Consider the following 17,802-nt stretch of genomic DNA (forward strand, 5'->3'; position numbering starts at 1 on the left):
CCATTGGTGCACAGCCGGGGATCGAACCTACGACCTAAGGTATGAGAGTCGCACGTTGAAGCCACTAGGCCAACACTGCTCAATTACATTTATGTTTAACTAATCTTTTACTTTAAGTGAAATTTAGAAATGTTTTTAAATGTTTTTTATCTTTTGAGTCTCACGGCTCGTCGTAGACAAATCAATTTTGTTTCAATACTTTCTGCTACATCTATTAGGGTTGTACATTTTAAGAGGTCTGTTATAATTAATTAGTAAATACCTATTTAACAACAAATCTGCAAACAAAATACATCTTGTACAAATGACTATGATTTAATATTGCTTAGTTATCTGTGTGCTTGTAATTTGTTTGTCCCCTTTCGGGGTACACGTCGGCTATTGTTACCGCGAAGCGTCTTTTGTTCATCGCGAGCCCGATTTGATAGTATCTTGAATTATTATGATTAGGATTCTTTGGTTAGACGCTAACTCGCTAAAACGTTCATTACCGTTGAAGTTTACTCATTTGGAACACGATGTTAATTAGGTCTATTTGTTAACAAAAGTTTTAATCTATTGCTTTTGGGTGTTGTTGATAGAATGTCCAATCGATGTCGGAGACGGTCGAAGATGGCTGTAGCTTTAATCGTACGTTTTTTTAATCAAAACTACTATAATAATAATACTACTATAATAAATTAATAGCCTTTATTGCTGTAAATATATAATACTAGTACATAATACATAATACTAGTACATAATAATGTAAAGTACTAATAATTAACATTAAAATAAACACTAAAAATTAATCGGAAAGCCGGTTAATTTCTGTTCTACAGCTTGTCCTTGGACATAGGCCTCCTCTAAGAGCTTCCACTCTACTCGGTGTCTAGCTTTACGTTGTTACTTCTATTTCCAAATCCGAATTTTCCTATGGTTTTTTCTTCCCCATCTTTACAGGTCCCTATTTTCTTGGAGCGGAGAGAAGCTTGTGCAAAAGCACAAGTAGACAATAGTCTACTGTAGATCATTGTAAAAAAAATATATAGCGAGAATGAGTGAGTAGGCTTATATTATTGACTGTGATTCTTTTTATGTTATCGCACCCACCGAGGGTAGTAATATGTTTAGAACTGCGATTCTCTCTGAAATATCTATGAATTCCTCTATTCTTATAAAGTTATAAGCCATTTTTTCTTTACTAACATCACCGCATACACGAATTCATGTCCGACCAGTCACTACAAAAACTACTAGTTTAGTTAAACTAGTAGTTTTACTAACTATAATTGTACATTATACGTGTGATTGTGATATACCGCATACGTGTCACCACGTAATCGTTATTCTCAATTCGTAAATTTTTGAGTTAATGCAATCAAGTACGTGTCCCGATTTTCCTGCTAAATTAATAAAATACCGGCTGCTCGTAAAGTCAATGGAGTCAATATATCAAGCTAGAGCCGTCATGTCACGCACCGCACTCGTAATGGAACTTTCATTTCATAGGCGAATGCTACACGCTCGATATTTATCGTGATATTTGGATCGTGATCCAAAATTACGATGTGTAGTACATGCGTATCACGATCCGTGATACGGATCGCTGGATTTCTAGAAATCTAAAAATCCACGATCCGTATCAATTATCGTCGATAAATATCGAGCGTCTAGTCTCTGCTCGATATTTATCGCGTCAGTATTTATTCTGCCAGCGATGGAAGAGGACGCGCATATATGGAGGCGGAATAATATAGAGAATTCATACTTGTATTAGAAACATTACCTATAAGTATAGGCTGATTTACACGTATTAAGTTGCCAAGTCTTAACTAAATTTTAAGTAACCGTTTACACGTAAAAATACTAAATAATTAGTTAAACTCATTTATTCGCTCAAGATGGACGACCACAGAACAAAATATTATAGGATTTTCTCTTCCTGATTGGGGATTTACTGTATTGTATGCTCCAATACATGATTGTGAAGGTTCTGGGGACTCAACGTAATACGTATTTGAAGAAGGCGAAGGAGTAAAACGGCTACTATTATTCATTGGGGAAGGGGTTCTACTACTGTTCATTAATTGTTGTATACGCATATCGGACAAATAGTTTTGGATATGTTTTTGAGCTTCCAGCGCCGAAAGCAAAAGCATAGCTTTGCAATGACTCCGCCAGCTTATGCTTTTCACTTAAATTTAACTAAATTTTGCCTGTCCAAACGTGTCAAGTGATTAGCCACGCCCACCAACTTAACCGAAAAATAGACAAAATTCTATTCTACCTTGTTTAGTTGCAACTAAATTTTAACTTGCAACTTCTTACTAAATTCACTGTTTACACGGGTTAAGTTACTTAAAATTAAGTTAATATTTAGTAAATTTTTAGTCAACTTAATACGTGTAAATCGGCCATATGGGACACCTCAAATGCAAACTAGGCAAACTACAGAAAATAATTTAAAAAATAACAGATTTGAAACGATCTGGTGCTGCAGTGGAAAATGTTTACAATTCAAAGTCTTGGATATTGATGTATATCAGCATATACTGATAATAATAATAATAATAATGGCAACGCAAGCTTTCTTAATATTGTTACTCATATTGTAACACGAAATGTACGAGTGTACTCAATGAAATTTACCGTCGTACTGACGCGATCCGTATCGAGTGTGTAGTATACTAAAAAAATACAAGATAAATATCACGATAAATATCACGATAATTATCGAGCGTGTAGCATTCGCCATATAGTGGCCTTAAATTTATCGATAGACGGCGGCCTTTTCAATTAGTGAAAACATCCAATTGTCATTGTGTTTATAGTGTAATTGTCGGTTTGTTATCCATCCATCTTGACCGTTGTAATGGGTAGCCATCAGGGAAATGAATCGTCCGACTGTCCGCTCGATCGGAACGAGTGCTTTGTAGCAGTGTTCTAGCCGCGGAATTGCTTTTTGTTTTTACCGTCCGATGTACCAAGTGGTGCCTTGTTGCTGCCTCACTGCGTATCGCTTTATTAAACAGCTCTGATTCTCCTTTTGTGAATCTGTCGCTTTTTACCTTTCCCTTCGTTTGTATGATTTGTGCCGCCTATTGTTGGGATTTCAATTGTATTATTTTCGTTTGTGTATTTTTAATCTGTTTATCGTATTATTTGAAGGGGACATTTGAATGAAATTTTTTTGTTGTCCGTTATCCATGCAATTGCACAAATATTATTTTATTTAAACTTTTAATCACTACTGTCTTTGTAAATTCGAGTATTTTGATTTAATTATTACTTTATGGAGAAAAACTATGAATAAACAGATTAATTTTAATTAGTACTTAGATATTTATTCCGGAAAAGCGAATAGTCTCTATGAGGTAGCAAAGCAAAATGTTCCATATGTTGGTATGTAACTACTTAAAAGGTACGCTGGGTAAAAGATCTATTAAGGGAAAACGAAGCTCGCGGGGACAGCTAGTTTACAATAAAATTTATCAAATGGGCGTTAGTTTTTTTTGTTACGCACTTAGTGTAGGTTAATTATTGTTTTTATTGTTTCGTGTCTTGCTTTATGGACTTTTTGGGTAAAGGCCTTCTCCAGACCATTTCCTTTGGACTCACATAACAGAAATTTCTCGAGTGGAATGGATGGAGGAAGCCGAGAAAACAAACCTCGACGTCCGGCGTTCCACAACTGAGCCAGCTGCCCACGGAAGTATATCCGAACCAATTCGACTTAGGGTCCTTCAAGAAAAGAGCGTACCAATTCTTAAATGGCCGGCAACGCACACGCGAGCCTTCTGTTATTGAGAGTGTCCATGGGCGGCGGTATCACTAAACCCTATATTTAAGTTCTTTCCATCGGTACTCCTTTATATATCGGTATTGTTTCAAAACGATTGTACTAGTAATGTAATTATTGCATAATGAGCCACTTACAGATTTCGATTGTGTAAAATCATAAATATCAGCTCTGCAGTGGTTGCAGATGTGTAGAGGTATCGCAACGCCACACCCCGTGCATTAGGCGCCGAGTGCTTCCGCGCATTTATCAATCTACCCTCAGCGGCGACTGTTTTATTACAATTTTTACGCTGCACTTAAATTCGGTTACTTTTAGTTGCAATTGTAGTTTTCCTTATCATTCAGTAAATGTATACTGGATATAGGCCAAGTAACCTTCACAAAAACTAGAGCGTGAAGCAGAATTAGATCAAAAGTTTTGCAGTTAGTTCGATATCGGAACAATGGTGGTGGGGATGAAATCGGCTCGTAGTCCGAAACGGCAGTTGCTACACGCGAAGCGATCTATCATCTAGGTTGCTACCCACCACTTCCCCGATATTGCCTTTAAGTAAATAAGTAATCAATTAAGGCATGACATTTTTGTATAGAAATTAAAACTAAGTTATAAAACGCGTGCCCAGTACCTACTGATTACTCCAGATTTAAAAAAACCCTTTAAAACAGATGCTGATTTTATTAATATAACGGTTATATAATACTGATACTTGCTTCTAAATCATTCTTGTCCTTAACCATGGACATAGGGTAACATGTCGCGAGGATCCCAATGAACTTGAATACGACGAACGTCAATGGCTGCTTATTGGAGCGCATATGATAAGGTCATTATATATATAAAAGCAAAATTTAGTTCAAAGGTTGTAGAGTAATCGCTATAATACAAAAAAAATGAGATCGCTTAAAATGAAAAAAAGAAATGTTAAATGTTTAATGATAAAATTACAAAACTACACACATTAGAGTATGTAACGTTTATTAGTAATCTCAATCACAATCAAATATACAGAATTAAAATTTTCTAAATACTTAATAAAAATAATTAATCAAAAGCAAATTAAAAGGTTTGGTCCCTGTGTGCCTTTAACGCTGGCAGCATTTCCTCGCTGTATTGCAATACTTATTCGTTGAGTGAGGAAAGCACCAGCTCTGGGGTCACCGGTACTATCTACCAGGCGCCAACTTAAATCTTTAATTAACGCCTGTGCACTTGAACTCCACGGCCCAAGAGTCCCTACTCCAAAGAAAACAAAATCTAAGTTGGATAAAAATGTTATATACTTCGGAAAGGCCAGGTAAATATATAACAGGTGGGCTGAAATATTCGTAGGCTAATATAGTCCTCGATACAACGATTATAGCGGTCATACTATTTTCCGATACCATTTTTCTAGTACGATTTGTTTTTAGTTTCGGCAATCACCTGTTCATCAGTGCAAAATTTCTGTCCAGCAAAAATTCTCTTAAGGTGTGAGTACAGGAAGAAGTCGCTAGGGGCGAAAAAAATCCAACAAACTAATCGTACGACAGTTGTTCTATTGAAGATTAGGGCTAACTAAAAATCATAATTAATTAATACAAGTAGCAACATCTAGGTGTCGGCCTATGAACTTTTCAGACCCACCGATTATTTGGCGTTAATTACTATACGTAATAAGTTTCACATAATACCAATATTTTTTGTGTGTGGCGGTTCTTATTATTAAACGGTGGTTTTTGACCGGCTTGTTTTGTTTCGGTTTGTTTTGTCGGAAAGGGGAAGATTGTTATAAATTTCTTTGTATCAGTACTGGATTAAGTGAAAGCATGCATATATGCGATGCGATTCTCAGTAATTAGTTTACGGATTTGCGTTGCCCACTAACACTTGTCTGCGGTTCAGCCGAATTGAATCGTTAAGATGCGAATCGGCCTCATGTAATAGTCTCTTTGAGTGATGGTCCTTTGATCGTTATCTAAAACCTTTTTGCGGTTTCAAAAACAGGGACAATGTTTATTTAATGGATTTATGAATTTATGAGAGTATTAAAGTTATATATTTTAAAAACCACGATATAAGGATGGTTTTCCTATGGAATTGTAATAACGTGTTTTCTGCCGTTTCTGGTAGTAATGACCTAAATACTGTTAGTATACAAAAGCGTGCAGTGCTCATCCCTGAGGTCTTAGGATCGATCCAAAAATACCCAAAAAGCCCGATCGATCCATCGATCTGGTGATATTTCTATGTGCGCATTTAACATCCGCTCGAACGGTGAAGAAAACATCGTGAGAAAACCAGCTTGTTTTAGACCCAAAAAATCTACGGCGTGTGTCAGGCACAGGAGGCTGATCACCTACTTGACAAATGATGAAACAGATTCTGAAATCTGAGGCGCTACAACTTTAGTAGATTTGCTAAAAATGTTGAAGCGCCTCTGATTTATTTATACAAAAGCGTGAATAAACATAATTTACATCTTAAGGTCTATCTAAGAATCTTTTAAGTACGACAGTTAGACAGTGCTCAGACTAGATTCTGACAGATGACATCCTTTTGATTACCTATTTAGACGGATTTTGCTGTCCTGTTAAAAGTTGTGTATACGTTACGAAGTAACTAAAGTGTCTCATTTATATAAGAATGAATTTACTCAAACGCATTGTTCTAGTTGAGTTGGAATCTTAAGTTTTTAATAATTGCACGTCTGACAGATTTGTGGCTCGGCACGACCATGATATGTGCAGGCCGTATATCATAGGTAATAATGTATTCACTGAACCACGTCCATTCACGTCTGGAATCTCGCTAATGGCCCTGATTTAATTACCCAGGGTTACACCACTTAATTTCCGCTCTGAAATCTCACAATCTTGAATCACTCAAGTTTAATATATTAGATTTGGCAATCTGCGTGAAGTTTAGTGTGCCGCCGCAATTATTAGTTGTGTGTATATTATTATTGAGTTACACGTATTAAAATTGTATTTTAAATGAGTTCTATGTTAACGACATTTTGTATATACGAACGGAAATAGTATCTTATCGTTATATAAGATAATATTTGCGTTTTAAAAAGCTTTTTACCTATTGATCAAATGTTGGGTATGGCGACAATAATATTTCTGCTCCCTAGACATTATACATTGTGTACGTAGGTAAATTAAATTTATGGAATTGTATAATAAAAGTGTTATTTTTAAATTATCGGTGAAGTACTTTTGACAGTGAGTCAACTCAAATAATTGATATCGAAAGAAACACAACTGCATTTAGTTTGTATTCCAAATACGCTTCCTACGCCTGCAAATCGAACCACTTAGAATTTGGAATCTACCGTTTTGGGGCAAACGGGCAGCTGGCTCACCTAACGTTAAGTTATAAGCCGTTGCGTTGCCGGCCTTTTAAGAATTGGTGCGTAAAAATTTAGGGGTGGGAACCACTAAATTTTTATTTGTATTTTTTAGACAAAACTTTTTGATTTTAATTTTGATTAATATATATACATGGCAAACCGACATTTGCCGGGTCAGCTAATAGTTTTATATTGTTTAGTTAAAATTTGGCCATACATTAGCTGTAAATAAATAAAGATATAATTAAATAAACATAAGCTGAGCCTCCTGTTTGCCCCGTTTTATAAAATGTGAGTTAATTGGAGGGTAAAACAAATGAATGCATATTTCAAGATCGATACAGTAGTATGTAGCACGGCAGTAATGTAAATGAGGAGAGAGATAGGATAAGGGTCACCTCATTTGATATTCCCCGCCCGATTCGGTAATGGAATATCTGTGTGAGCGTCGGCGATATCGATCAATATTTTATTTTCGTAAATTGCATCTAATGATGTCCGGTCACCCTTATCAAGGTGAGGTTTCAGGGGAGACATGTGATGCAGTTGCCAATAGATTACATATTCATATAGTAACATTTTACCTGTAACTATTAGGTATGAGGGTGTGCAATTGTTTAATCGGTTGCCGTCTAAGGTTCGTAACATTAGCGTGATTGATCAGTTCAAAAGGGCATTAAAGATACACATCAGAATGGGCCCATTAGACTAAAATTGGGCTAGCTGATGGCGACGTGTATCTCGTTCGTATATACGTAATATTAAATTTCTCATGTAAATAAAAAATATTTTTTTAATGAGAAATAAAGTTCTTTAAACATTAAACATTACATAATTTTTTTTGTATTTAAACAAAAGTAAGATTTCGATAGTTTTATGTATTAGCTCAAAATTGATATAAGGAAACAGGGACTAAACCTTTTATTATTTATTTGTTAATGCTATATCTACAGTTATCTACAAGACTATCTTTTCTAAAATATATGACAATTTTGGTAATCATAAATGTTACATAAAATTAAAATACAAGTAACTTTTTGCTTCTTATGTAAAAAATAAAAATAAAAGAAAAATAGCGGGTTAGGTATGAGATAGGTAAAGCTTTCTTTAAAGTTCATTAGTCCACTACCGAATGTATCCGGATAAGTACTGTTTAATCTGTTTTAATCGCGAAGAAATCGAAAGAAAAATTCCAGAACCTATTTCGACGCCTCCTACGCATAAAGTCGTAAGGCAAAAAAAGCATTTTTTCAGGAGAGCAATTTTTGTGTACGTTAATGATAAACTTGATTTGTTAAACATTTTTAACCGATATTTTTGCACTATGCGATTAATTATTAGTTACAAAACATTGCTCTCAAAGCTGGATGCTATAAAAAATTATATATATGCAAAATTACTAATTTTAGTTACATACGACCTTATACTCACTAGAGAAACGTCGTATCTTATTGTTACGACTTTATGCTTTTAATCAGGTTGTTATAAACAACGCGAATAAAGTCGTATGTTTGAATTACGACATTATGCTATGTGTAAACTGCCATATAGGTATCTCGAAAAGGTGGTCGTATGTGGTGGTGGTACTTCATGAATAAAAACAACAAAAAGTGTAGGCTAAAACTAGCTTTATTAAAATATTATATATAAGTATAGGAACATAATGCAGTCTTCTTTCATTACCATGAACAGTATAATAAACGTTTAATAATAAAAATAGCTTCACTAATAAAATTAAAACTGGCCAGTGAGTCTTTGGAGCACAGATAGATTAATGAAATAAAAAATGACTACAAATAAAAATAAGACTGATAAATCAAGTTAAAGGAAACAAAAAATATTTAAATCTTCAAAATAAAATGAAAATTACTTTAAATTAGATATTGAATCATCTTATACATAATAGACCTTTAGATTTATGATAGAATAGCAGTGATGTAATTGACGGTAATTCAGAGGAATCACTACTGTTCTGTTCTGCAACATTGCCGCTGTGTGACAACTGTTGATAAAAACTATGGTACTCTTGAGGTATTATACGTCCTTGACAAAGACTTAATAAATCATTAAACTTTGCTAATGTAATAGGTAAATGATCAGAGTAACATGGACCTAAAATTTCTGTATGTAATAAATTATTATTTTTCCTTCTTGATGAATAGTTTTTTTTTGGTTATTAAACTCGTAATGTTATTTTCTTCTTCAAAATTATAACGATAGTTCAAAATATAGGGTTCGTTGGACACTACCTGAACTTCTCTAATCTTGTTCCATGATATTTTTTGGTTTTTAGTATTTTTAGCCCAATTTCTACCGTCTAGCATAATTTTTTAGACAAGCAACTTGCTACTTCACACGCCCCATGTTTGCCATTAATCTCGGACCTTCTTGACTAGCTAGATCAAATACAGTAAAATTATAAATTGACAATTTTCTTTTATAATAAAATAAACCGACATTGCCATGGGGACAGTTTAAAATTTTTTGGAAATCAAAACACGCCGTAACTATTTTTCCTTTGCTTTCCAAAGCTTCCTTTTTATCATTTGCCTTCACTTCTCTAGCTTTAGTCTTGTTTCGCATGTGAAGTTCTTGTATTTGTTTTTCTTCTTCTGTCATTGTATTTAGGTTTGTATTGTATATATGGCACTCATTGCAGATGTCTTTTTTCGGTTTGTGAAATGATATATTCAAATGTTGATTTATGATATCTCGATACTGTCTTACTGTCATTGCTTTTTTAGTTATATTTTCAATCGTACACCACTCATTGTATAATGAAAACTTTTTTGTAAATGTTAGGTCACTCTCTAAGTAAATTTTAGTAGTGTCCTTACGCACATAATGAGATTCAATAGGCTGGAACGTTTTGACATGCCTTAAAACACTCTGTTTCATTTCGTCGTCAATGACAACAGTTCTGGTACCACCACGCCGATCAGGAGAAACAGACCCACCACCTGAACTCCATTTTGCCAATGCTGTTTGAACAGTTCTCTCCCCTACATAAAGTGTGTTTAGGAACATCGTTTTGCAGACAAACACTCTAATAGGTATGTCAGAGTTTGGTTCAATAAGAGGCAAGCAATACTGAATGGATTTCTTACGTCTAGAAGTAGAAGGATACTTAGTGTCGCCTACTTTGGTATGATTGACGATGTAATCCCATTGCCGACAGTGATCTCCAATTTGCCAAAAATAACAAAATATACGCTCCCGTTCTTGTGCATTAAATTTTGTAAAGCATTTAAGTCGGCAAGTAGTCGGACATGGTTGTTTCAAAATCTTTCCATCTCTTTGAACTCCATTTCTTCTTAAATAGGCTTTCCCTAAAATTTTTAAACATTTTCTTTTGACGTCTTTCCACTCATCACGGCGACGGTGACGCTTTCTTCCAACTCTGCCTGACGGTTTACTTTCATTTGACGAACATACAGAAGAATCCTGACTCGAAGCGTTACTAAGCTGTGGTGTATTGCCTCTACTAACACTACTAGTTGAACCATAATTATTATCATCACAAATAGATGAGTTTCTAAATAACGGAGTTGAAGTGGCCACACTGTACTCGAAAAAATCGTTATTCGGGGAGAGCATTGGTGTTAAAGAAGGTTCTATTATATCAGCTGATTCGTGAGAAAACTCTTCAGCACATAGCTCTGAATCCATACATCTTATAGTTTTTTCATTTGGCATAGCAGACGACAGTGAGGATTTTGCTTCCGTATTAGACGTTACCTCGTGAATACTTGTTACAAAACTGTTGTCAATATCACTGCTACTTTTATTAAAAGAGTGCCCAAACATCGTCTTGTACAGATTCCACTGGTCTTCAGCTTCAAGTGGCACCGGTGATTCTGAAAATATTGAAGTCCAATTAGTTAAAAACCTAGAGAAAAATACATAAGCAGTTATAAATATAATTAAAAGTTCAATTTTAGTGATATTTTAGCTACAATTGAATAGCAGATAATCGTATCTTCATTGTATAACAAAGCATAAAGTCTTATGTCTGTGATCCGTCTTTATACGTTTATTTATCTTTATACTACAACCACGCGTATGGTCGTAAGTGTAAGTTACGACTCCTAGAATAAATTTTTTGCGTAGTATAAAGTCTTAACTGACCACTGCTAGCGATTGAATCCGACGCATATAGTCGTAACATAGACTTTACGACGTTATGCACCGGGACTACATTTTTTTTGTCGAGGTCTATTAAACACTGACACTTATTAATATAATTTATTCGTGTGATGGTATCTCACATATAAACAAGTGAATTATATAATAATGTAAGAAAATAGAGTAAAACTTACCATTTCCAAAATTTTCGTCGGCCGTCATTACTTCGCTGTTTGGATTGGGTTTATCTAACACTAATTTCAAAATCTTAGACGAACGTAGGTTGCTCATTTCACTAATTTATAATTGCACACGTCCTAACGAACAAAAGTAAACAAAAACAACACAACATCAATATTATTTTCAACATTTAAATTAGAGAGACTTTGTGCATGCTAATTCGTGTCATACGACGTCGGTACTGCGCTCTGAAAGGCCGGCTGAGGTCCAATAGATCGGAGCGCATCGTCGGAACTATAAGCGCGACGATTTGCGCTGGAGCGTTCAAATGTTACGACTATTATCAATTCAAAAACTCCTTATTTATAGAAAATATTAAAATTTGGGTTTCAGGATTGTGTATTGCTGTTCAATAGTATTCTAATGGCCCAAAAAACCAATTTTACTCAAAAAATGTGTTCCGACTTTATGCGTAGGAGGCGTCGATTTCTTGAAGCAGACAATTATAAGTCTATATGGTTATTAGTTAAAATATTGTAACACAAAACATCACCGCGACAAAACCACGCACAGTATTTTTTTAATGCAGTCAATTCCAATGACTCATCAAGGGCAAGCCAGCCTTCCCGCTATTACCGCCAGCAGGCTGTTAGGACTCCCCTGCTCTTGTTAGTTTCCGGTTGATGAACTTATATATATATCTCGTTAAATTACTTATCTCTTAATAGGCTCTGAGAAGTAGACAGTTTTGCGAGAAATGGAACATGAAAAAACATTGTAGACAATTGTAGGTTTAATTTGAATATTTGAAAAGGAAATTGTCGGCTACATCCGCCACAGATTGTTTAAGTTTGACTTGAAAGCTTCGGCAACTGTCACTGTGGATATCATGAGTAGGGAATGTTAAATGAGATCAAATGCTACACACTTGTCTTACAAAATCTGATGTAACAAAATTATTATAATTGTAACTATGATTCTTTGATATAATAAGGTAAACGCACTAATGAACATTGAATTTGAAATTGATTGACTTAAGGTCCTTCAAGAAAATACCAATTCTTAAAAGGTCGGCAACGCACTTGCGAGCCTTCTGGCAATGTGAGCGGCGGTATCACTTAACATCAGATGAACCTCCTGCCCGTTTGCCTCCTGTTACATTAAAAAAACTGAACTAAAAAATGTCATTTTCGAATATAATATTTTCTCATAAGGAAACGAATCTTTTAAATAATATTACTACTGATATTAAAGATATGTCATCTATGATATGAGCTTTAAAGTTTTCGTACATTGTTAAGCATATTTTAAAATGACGTCACTTGAGAACATACAATGTGAGCGCGCGTAATTCTTAAGGCAACTAACTTTTAACAGGTATGATTTTGTCTTATATATATGTATGATTTTCGGTTACTGTTGGTTTCCATATTATAAATTAATGATTAATTAGGACCATTTTCTTGTTATTTTGGCTTGTTTTTGTACACATTTTAAGTGGTGTTTTAGTACCAGAAATGAATCAAAACCTAAAAGTGTGTCATCTACTAGGCTTACATCGAACTTAATTTGGTTAGCTTATTATATAACTTATAAAAGTTGTTTGGAATTTATTTTGATTATGATAAATGAGGGATTTTACCCAAAAAACTAAGTATGTTGAACATAAAATGCCGATTGCCTAGAATGAAGCCAAGACAAGACAAGAGTTGCAATGTAGAATAAGATGTATATTTATCTAAAAAAAGGACAAACAGTTATATCAGCGTAGCATTGAAATGATTCCCTTAGTTTTTTGTTAGATTAACTTTTCTTATTATTTATACGGTCCTAAAAATAATGTTACTTTTCCCGTTTCCAAGAAGAGCTCAGGAGATAACGTGTCTGAGATATTGCTCCTTATGTATGATGGAGTGGCCGACATCGCGGTATAAAAAATTCACGACTTCTCTAAAGGGCTATATAAAATGGTCCGGCGTTGTATTATCTATCTAGTGAACAATGCATAGCGGTATCTAACTCATTTTTATTGAGGAATTCTTTTGTTATACCTAGGCTGAAGATGCTTAGACCCATTTCTATGTAGAGGTTGATTACCGTATCCCCATTCGATAAATTTTCTTAAACAACTGATAACAATAGGATATGTCTAATGTATGCATTAGACACAGGATTTAGCTTTTAGGTCACATTTGAAGGCTTCTCTACTAACAATTGTTTCGCCAGGAATTTACCTCATGTGCGTTAACCACTAAGCCACAAAATCTGTATAATGCATATTAGCGTTAATTTGTTGTACATAACAATATGCAATCTCTTTGCTCAAACGTATTATCGTTAAATCTGCTCTATGGTTCAGCATAGAGTATTCTCCTAGTATGAAGTAGGTGTGAAATGCCACTTCGCCGGCTGCGCTACTCTTTATAGTTATTGAGCCACTATTTTTATCTCCACATAAAATGCAATAATGCAGGAAGCTTTTTAAATTATATGCACGCCACGTCTTACAGAATGTTGTGTTTACTTTGCAACGTAAAAGCACTTTTTAGTCATATTAGTATTCCATAATAGAATAAAATTGCTGATAGAGTTCTCTTAACATACTGATTTATAGACACTCATAATATTTTTCATATTAAACAGGGTAAAAAAACTTATCGAAACAAGCATTCTTTCATGCCTAGTCTACAGGATTTGACCCTGGACGTTTACGGAAAGAGGGATCTCGAAGGAGACTAGGGCAATGGAGCGGAGCATTCTTAGAATCAAAAAGATGTCCAAAAATCGAAGCGACCAGATCAGGGCAAAACTAAGGTCACAGCAAGCGAAGGGACCTCCAGGGAATAAAAGTGTGGGAAGACCATAAAGCGATGCGCTGACGACACAGTCCAGTTCACACTTTCTTTTGCGAACTAGTGAACTGTGGAATCGACTCCCGGTGGGGGACAGGACTGAGAGATACAACCTCCAATTGTTTAAAGTATGATTTACTCCTCCCGCAAAAGCCGGCAACGTACCCACTAGACATGGGTCCATGGGCTGCGATGAATGCTCTTTTTGAGCGTCCCGTAGGCCACCCTATTCTATATAAAAAAATCATGTAAGAAATTGGTGGAAGAAGCAAAAAAGTCACGAAACAAAAACTAATCTATACTAAGTATGGATATAAGAAAACTAGTAGGTACTCATTTGATATGTAAATTTTATTGTAAGGAATTCAGTAGGTTTATTATATTATAATATTAAACCGGAAATAGAATGTGGGATGTAAAAGGATAGTTACATTATTCTTTGTAAGTTACCTCAATTTAGTGAAATGCAAATATACAATTTAACAAGCGCACCGAGAATCTGAAAAATGTAAGTCCCGAATGGAATAGTCTCCTTTGTTTGTACGTTTAAAAATAAAATTAGAGCCGTGAACACGTCTCGGGATTGTAGCCGTGATTGTTTTATGCTAGTGACGTTGGGAAATTAGGAATTTAGCTTAACGGAAGTGTTTAATTTCTCGTGTTTATCGAAGTATGTATAATATTTGAGTAGCGTTTTCAAATTCAAATTAAAAAATAATTTAATCATATAGGTAACACATTGTACACTTATGACTCGTCAAAACAAAGAAATGTATATGAAATGCTTCCAACTAACATTTAGTGCCAGTTCTCAAATCAAGGGCGTAGAACGGAAGAGAAGAACTGGCAATAAACTCTCCGCCACTCTTTTTAATCGTCATGTTTTTTTTTTACACAACGTTTGTAAGGAGCTGCAACCATTACACCATGTTCCACATGACATCTTAAATAATTAATATTAGTTAATTAATAATAATAAAATAAATTAAAAACGAAGACTTGTCCTCGTTTGTCTATTAATACTTTATAAGTCCTAAAACAACATGTGTGATTAAAATATACAAGTATGATGTCATACATTTTAGACACATACACATAAATTATAATAGAACAATTAAACTAAATAGAAACTTAAACCTTAAGTGGAAATGTGTTAAAATTCATTTCATTTATTCATTTATTTATTCAGAAGATTTACAGAAAAATACAGAAATAGATGTATATATAAAATTGTGGCTCAATTAAAAATCTTCACATATAGTTTTTTTTATCAAATAAAAAGCGAAACATGCCAAATAATTTGGTTGTAAAACAAAAAGGAAAAATTGAATTTAATTAGTATTGTCTTTTATTAACATAAGTTTTACACATTTGAAGAAAACACTTTTTTTAACGGATTGAAGCTATGTATTATTATAAACTTATAATTATATACGGCTCAAAACAATTACGGGAACAAAACTTTAAAGTAGAACTAAACTTTTTACTTAAGGTTTTAATTATTACTGGCCACTAGATAATGTTAAGGCATTGTCGAAGAAAATAAAAAACAAAAGAGCATCGGCGTTTTGGTTAGTAGTCCTATAATAAAGTGGCAGTGTGTCTAGAAACACCTAAAAACAAAGTGACGTCTTTGAATTTTCATTACTTTCTAATCACAGAAAACACATTTTAAGTAGTTTTTTTCAATCTTTTGAGTATTAATAGAAATTGAAGTGAGCCTTTTGAGTATTGTTATTCATTGAAGCGAGTGAGTTTAGGTCATAATGCCAGATCTGACTGAATTGCATGTCTCCCGAGCTATCGCTTTGCTTGAAGAGGGTCGAACTATGCGTTATGTAGGAAATGATCTAGGAGTAGCCCCTTCTGTTATCTACAGACTTTGGAAGCGATACCGTGAGACGGGAGAATACTCACGAAGGCGTGGTCAAGGTCGAAAGAGAAAAACTACACGTTTGCAAGATCGCTACATCGTCAACTGTGCTTTACGTAACCGCACCACAACTGCAAGAGATCTACAAAATACACTAAGGACGGCTACTGGTGTAGAAATTTCCGACCAGACGGTAAGAAATAGGTTATTGGAAGCCAATTTGAGATCACGCCGACCAGTTCGGGCTGTGCGTCTAACAATTCAACATAGACAAGCTCGCCGACAGTTCGCGCAAAATCACGCTAATTGGCAACTTCGACATTGGAGGCCAGTGCTTTTTACTGACGAATCACGATTCCGTCTAACACGTTGCGATGGTCGTCTCCGTGTTTACAGACGCCCAGGCGAGCGATATAGTGCAGCAGCAGTCCAGGAATATGACAAATTTGGATGTGGCTCTGTGATGGTTTGGGGCGGAGTTAGTTTGGACGAGCGCACAGATCTCGTCGTTGTTCCCGGGCGCTTGTGTGCTCAAACTTACATTGAAAATGTGCTCGAAGATCATGTTTGGCCCGCAGCATATGGTATGGGCCCAGATTTTCTTTTAATGCAAGATAATGCCAGGCCACATACTGCAGCCATCACGTCAGATTACTTACGACAGCAGGAAATCCGTGTAATGGAGTGGCCTTCCATGAGCCCTGACCTAAATCCAATTGAACACATTTGGGACTTGCTTGACAGGCGCATCCGGAAGCGTCCGATTGCACCTCAAACACTGCAGCAGCTCACTGAAGCGTTGATTGAGGAATGGGAGCGAATTCCACAAGAAGATATTCGGAGGATCATACGAAGCATGCCGCGTGTGGCCTCCATGAGCCCTAATCACGTCAAGCCGTGAGTAGGGCCCATGGCGGCCACACACGTTACTGAAAGTCACTAAAGACGAATATTCAAACGATATAAGAATATTTCTTTGATGGACCTTTTTTATCACCAATTAGTTTTTCGTCTACAATGCACATTTTAATTTTTTTTTAATAAAAAAAATACAAATTGATTTTTTTTATTAATTGTAGTAATTGGGTAGTTCTTATATAAGAGGTTTTTCGTCTATGGAGGAGACGGCCAAGGAGAAAAGTTGGAGTTTTTCCATTATATATATATATTATGACTTTTGGCCCGTTTATGTAACTACTCACGTAAGGGCAAGTTACTTAAAACATATTTTGTCACTTTTTAGAGGGCCAGGGTAAATACATCAGACAGGGTAGAGACATGAAGATCAGGGTAGATACGTATTTGACCAGGGGAGATAATTAGAAGCAATAAAACAAAGAATACAATTGAAATAATCAACTTTTATCAAAGATTATTCTTGAAATTTATAATCAGGCAACATTTTTTATCATATTTATTATAAATCAGACTAAATGCGCCGTTTTTAGGCGTTTCTTTGGATGTCGACGGTTGTTGAATATTCTTTATTTGGTGCTTGTGATCTTATAAAGTTATTATTTGTTCAATGTCAAATGGAGTCTCGTTTTCGGACTCTGAATCGGGGCCGTAAACATCCTCGACTCGGCGACGAGATTTTTTATTAGACGACTATGTCATAGTACCAAGCTTAAAATGATCGCAATGTATATCTTCT

At 35.1% G+C, this 17,802-nt stretch overlaps 2 protein-coding genes across 10 annotated transcripts in view; one reads left to right on the plus strand and one right to left on the minus strand.

The window, feature by feature from the left end:
- The window catches only part of LOC125048905 (tyrosine-protein phosphatase Lar), a 362,055-nt gene that overhangs the window by 11,688 nt on the left and 332,565 nt on the right, over window positions 1–17,802 (plus strand). The window lies entirely within an intron of this gene.
- Window positions 8,730–11,772, minus strand: LOC125048906. Its single transcript, XM_047647868.1, has 2 exons — window positions 11,438–11,772; window positions 8,730–10,975 (listed from the first exon to the last, which is right to left on the minus strand). Exons 1-2 carry the CDS (start codon window positions 11,532–11,534, stop codon window positions 9,465–9,467), a joined length of 1,608 nt encoding a protein of 535 aa, XP_047503824.1. The 5' UTR covers window positions 11,535–11,772; the 3' UTR covers window positions 8,730–9,464.

The sequence above is a fragment of the Pieris napi genome, chromosome 4 (genome assembly GCF_905475465.1).
Source record: "Pieris napi chromosome 4, ilPieNapi1.2, whole genome shotgun sequence".
NCBI lineage: Eukaryota > Metazoa > Arthropoda > Insecta > Lepidoptera > Pieridae > Pieris > Pieris napi.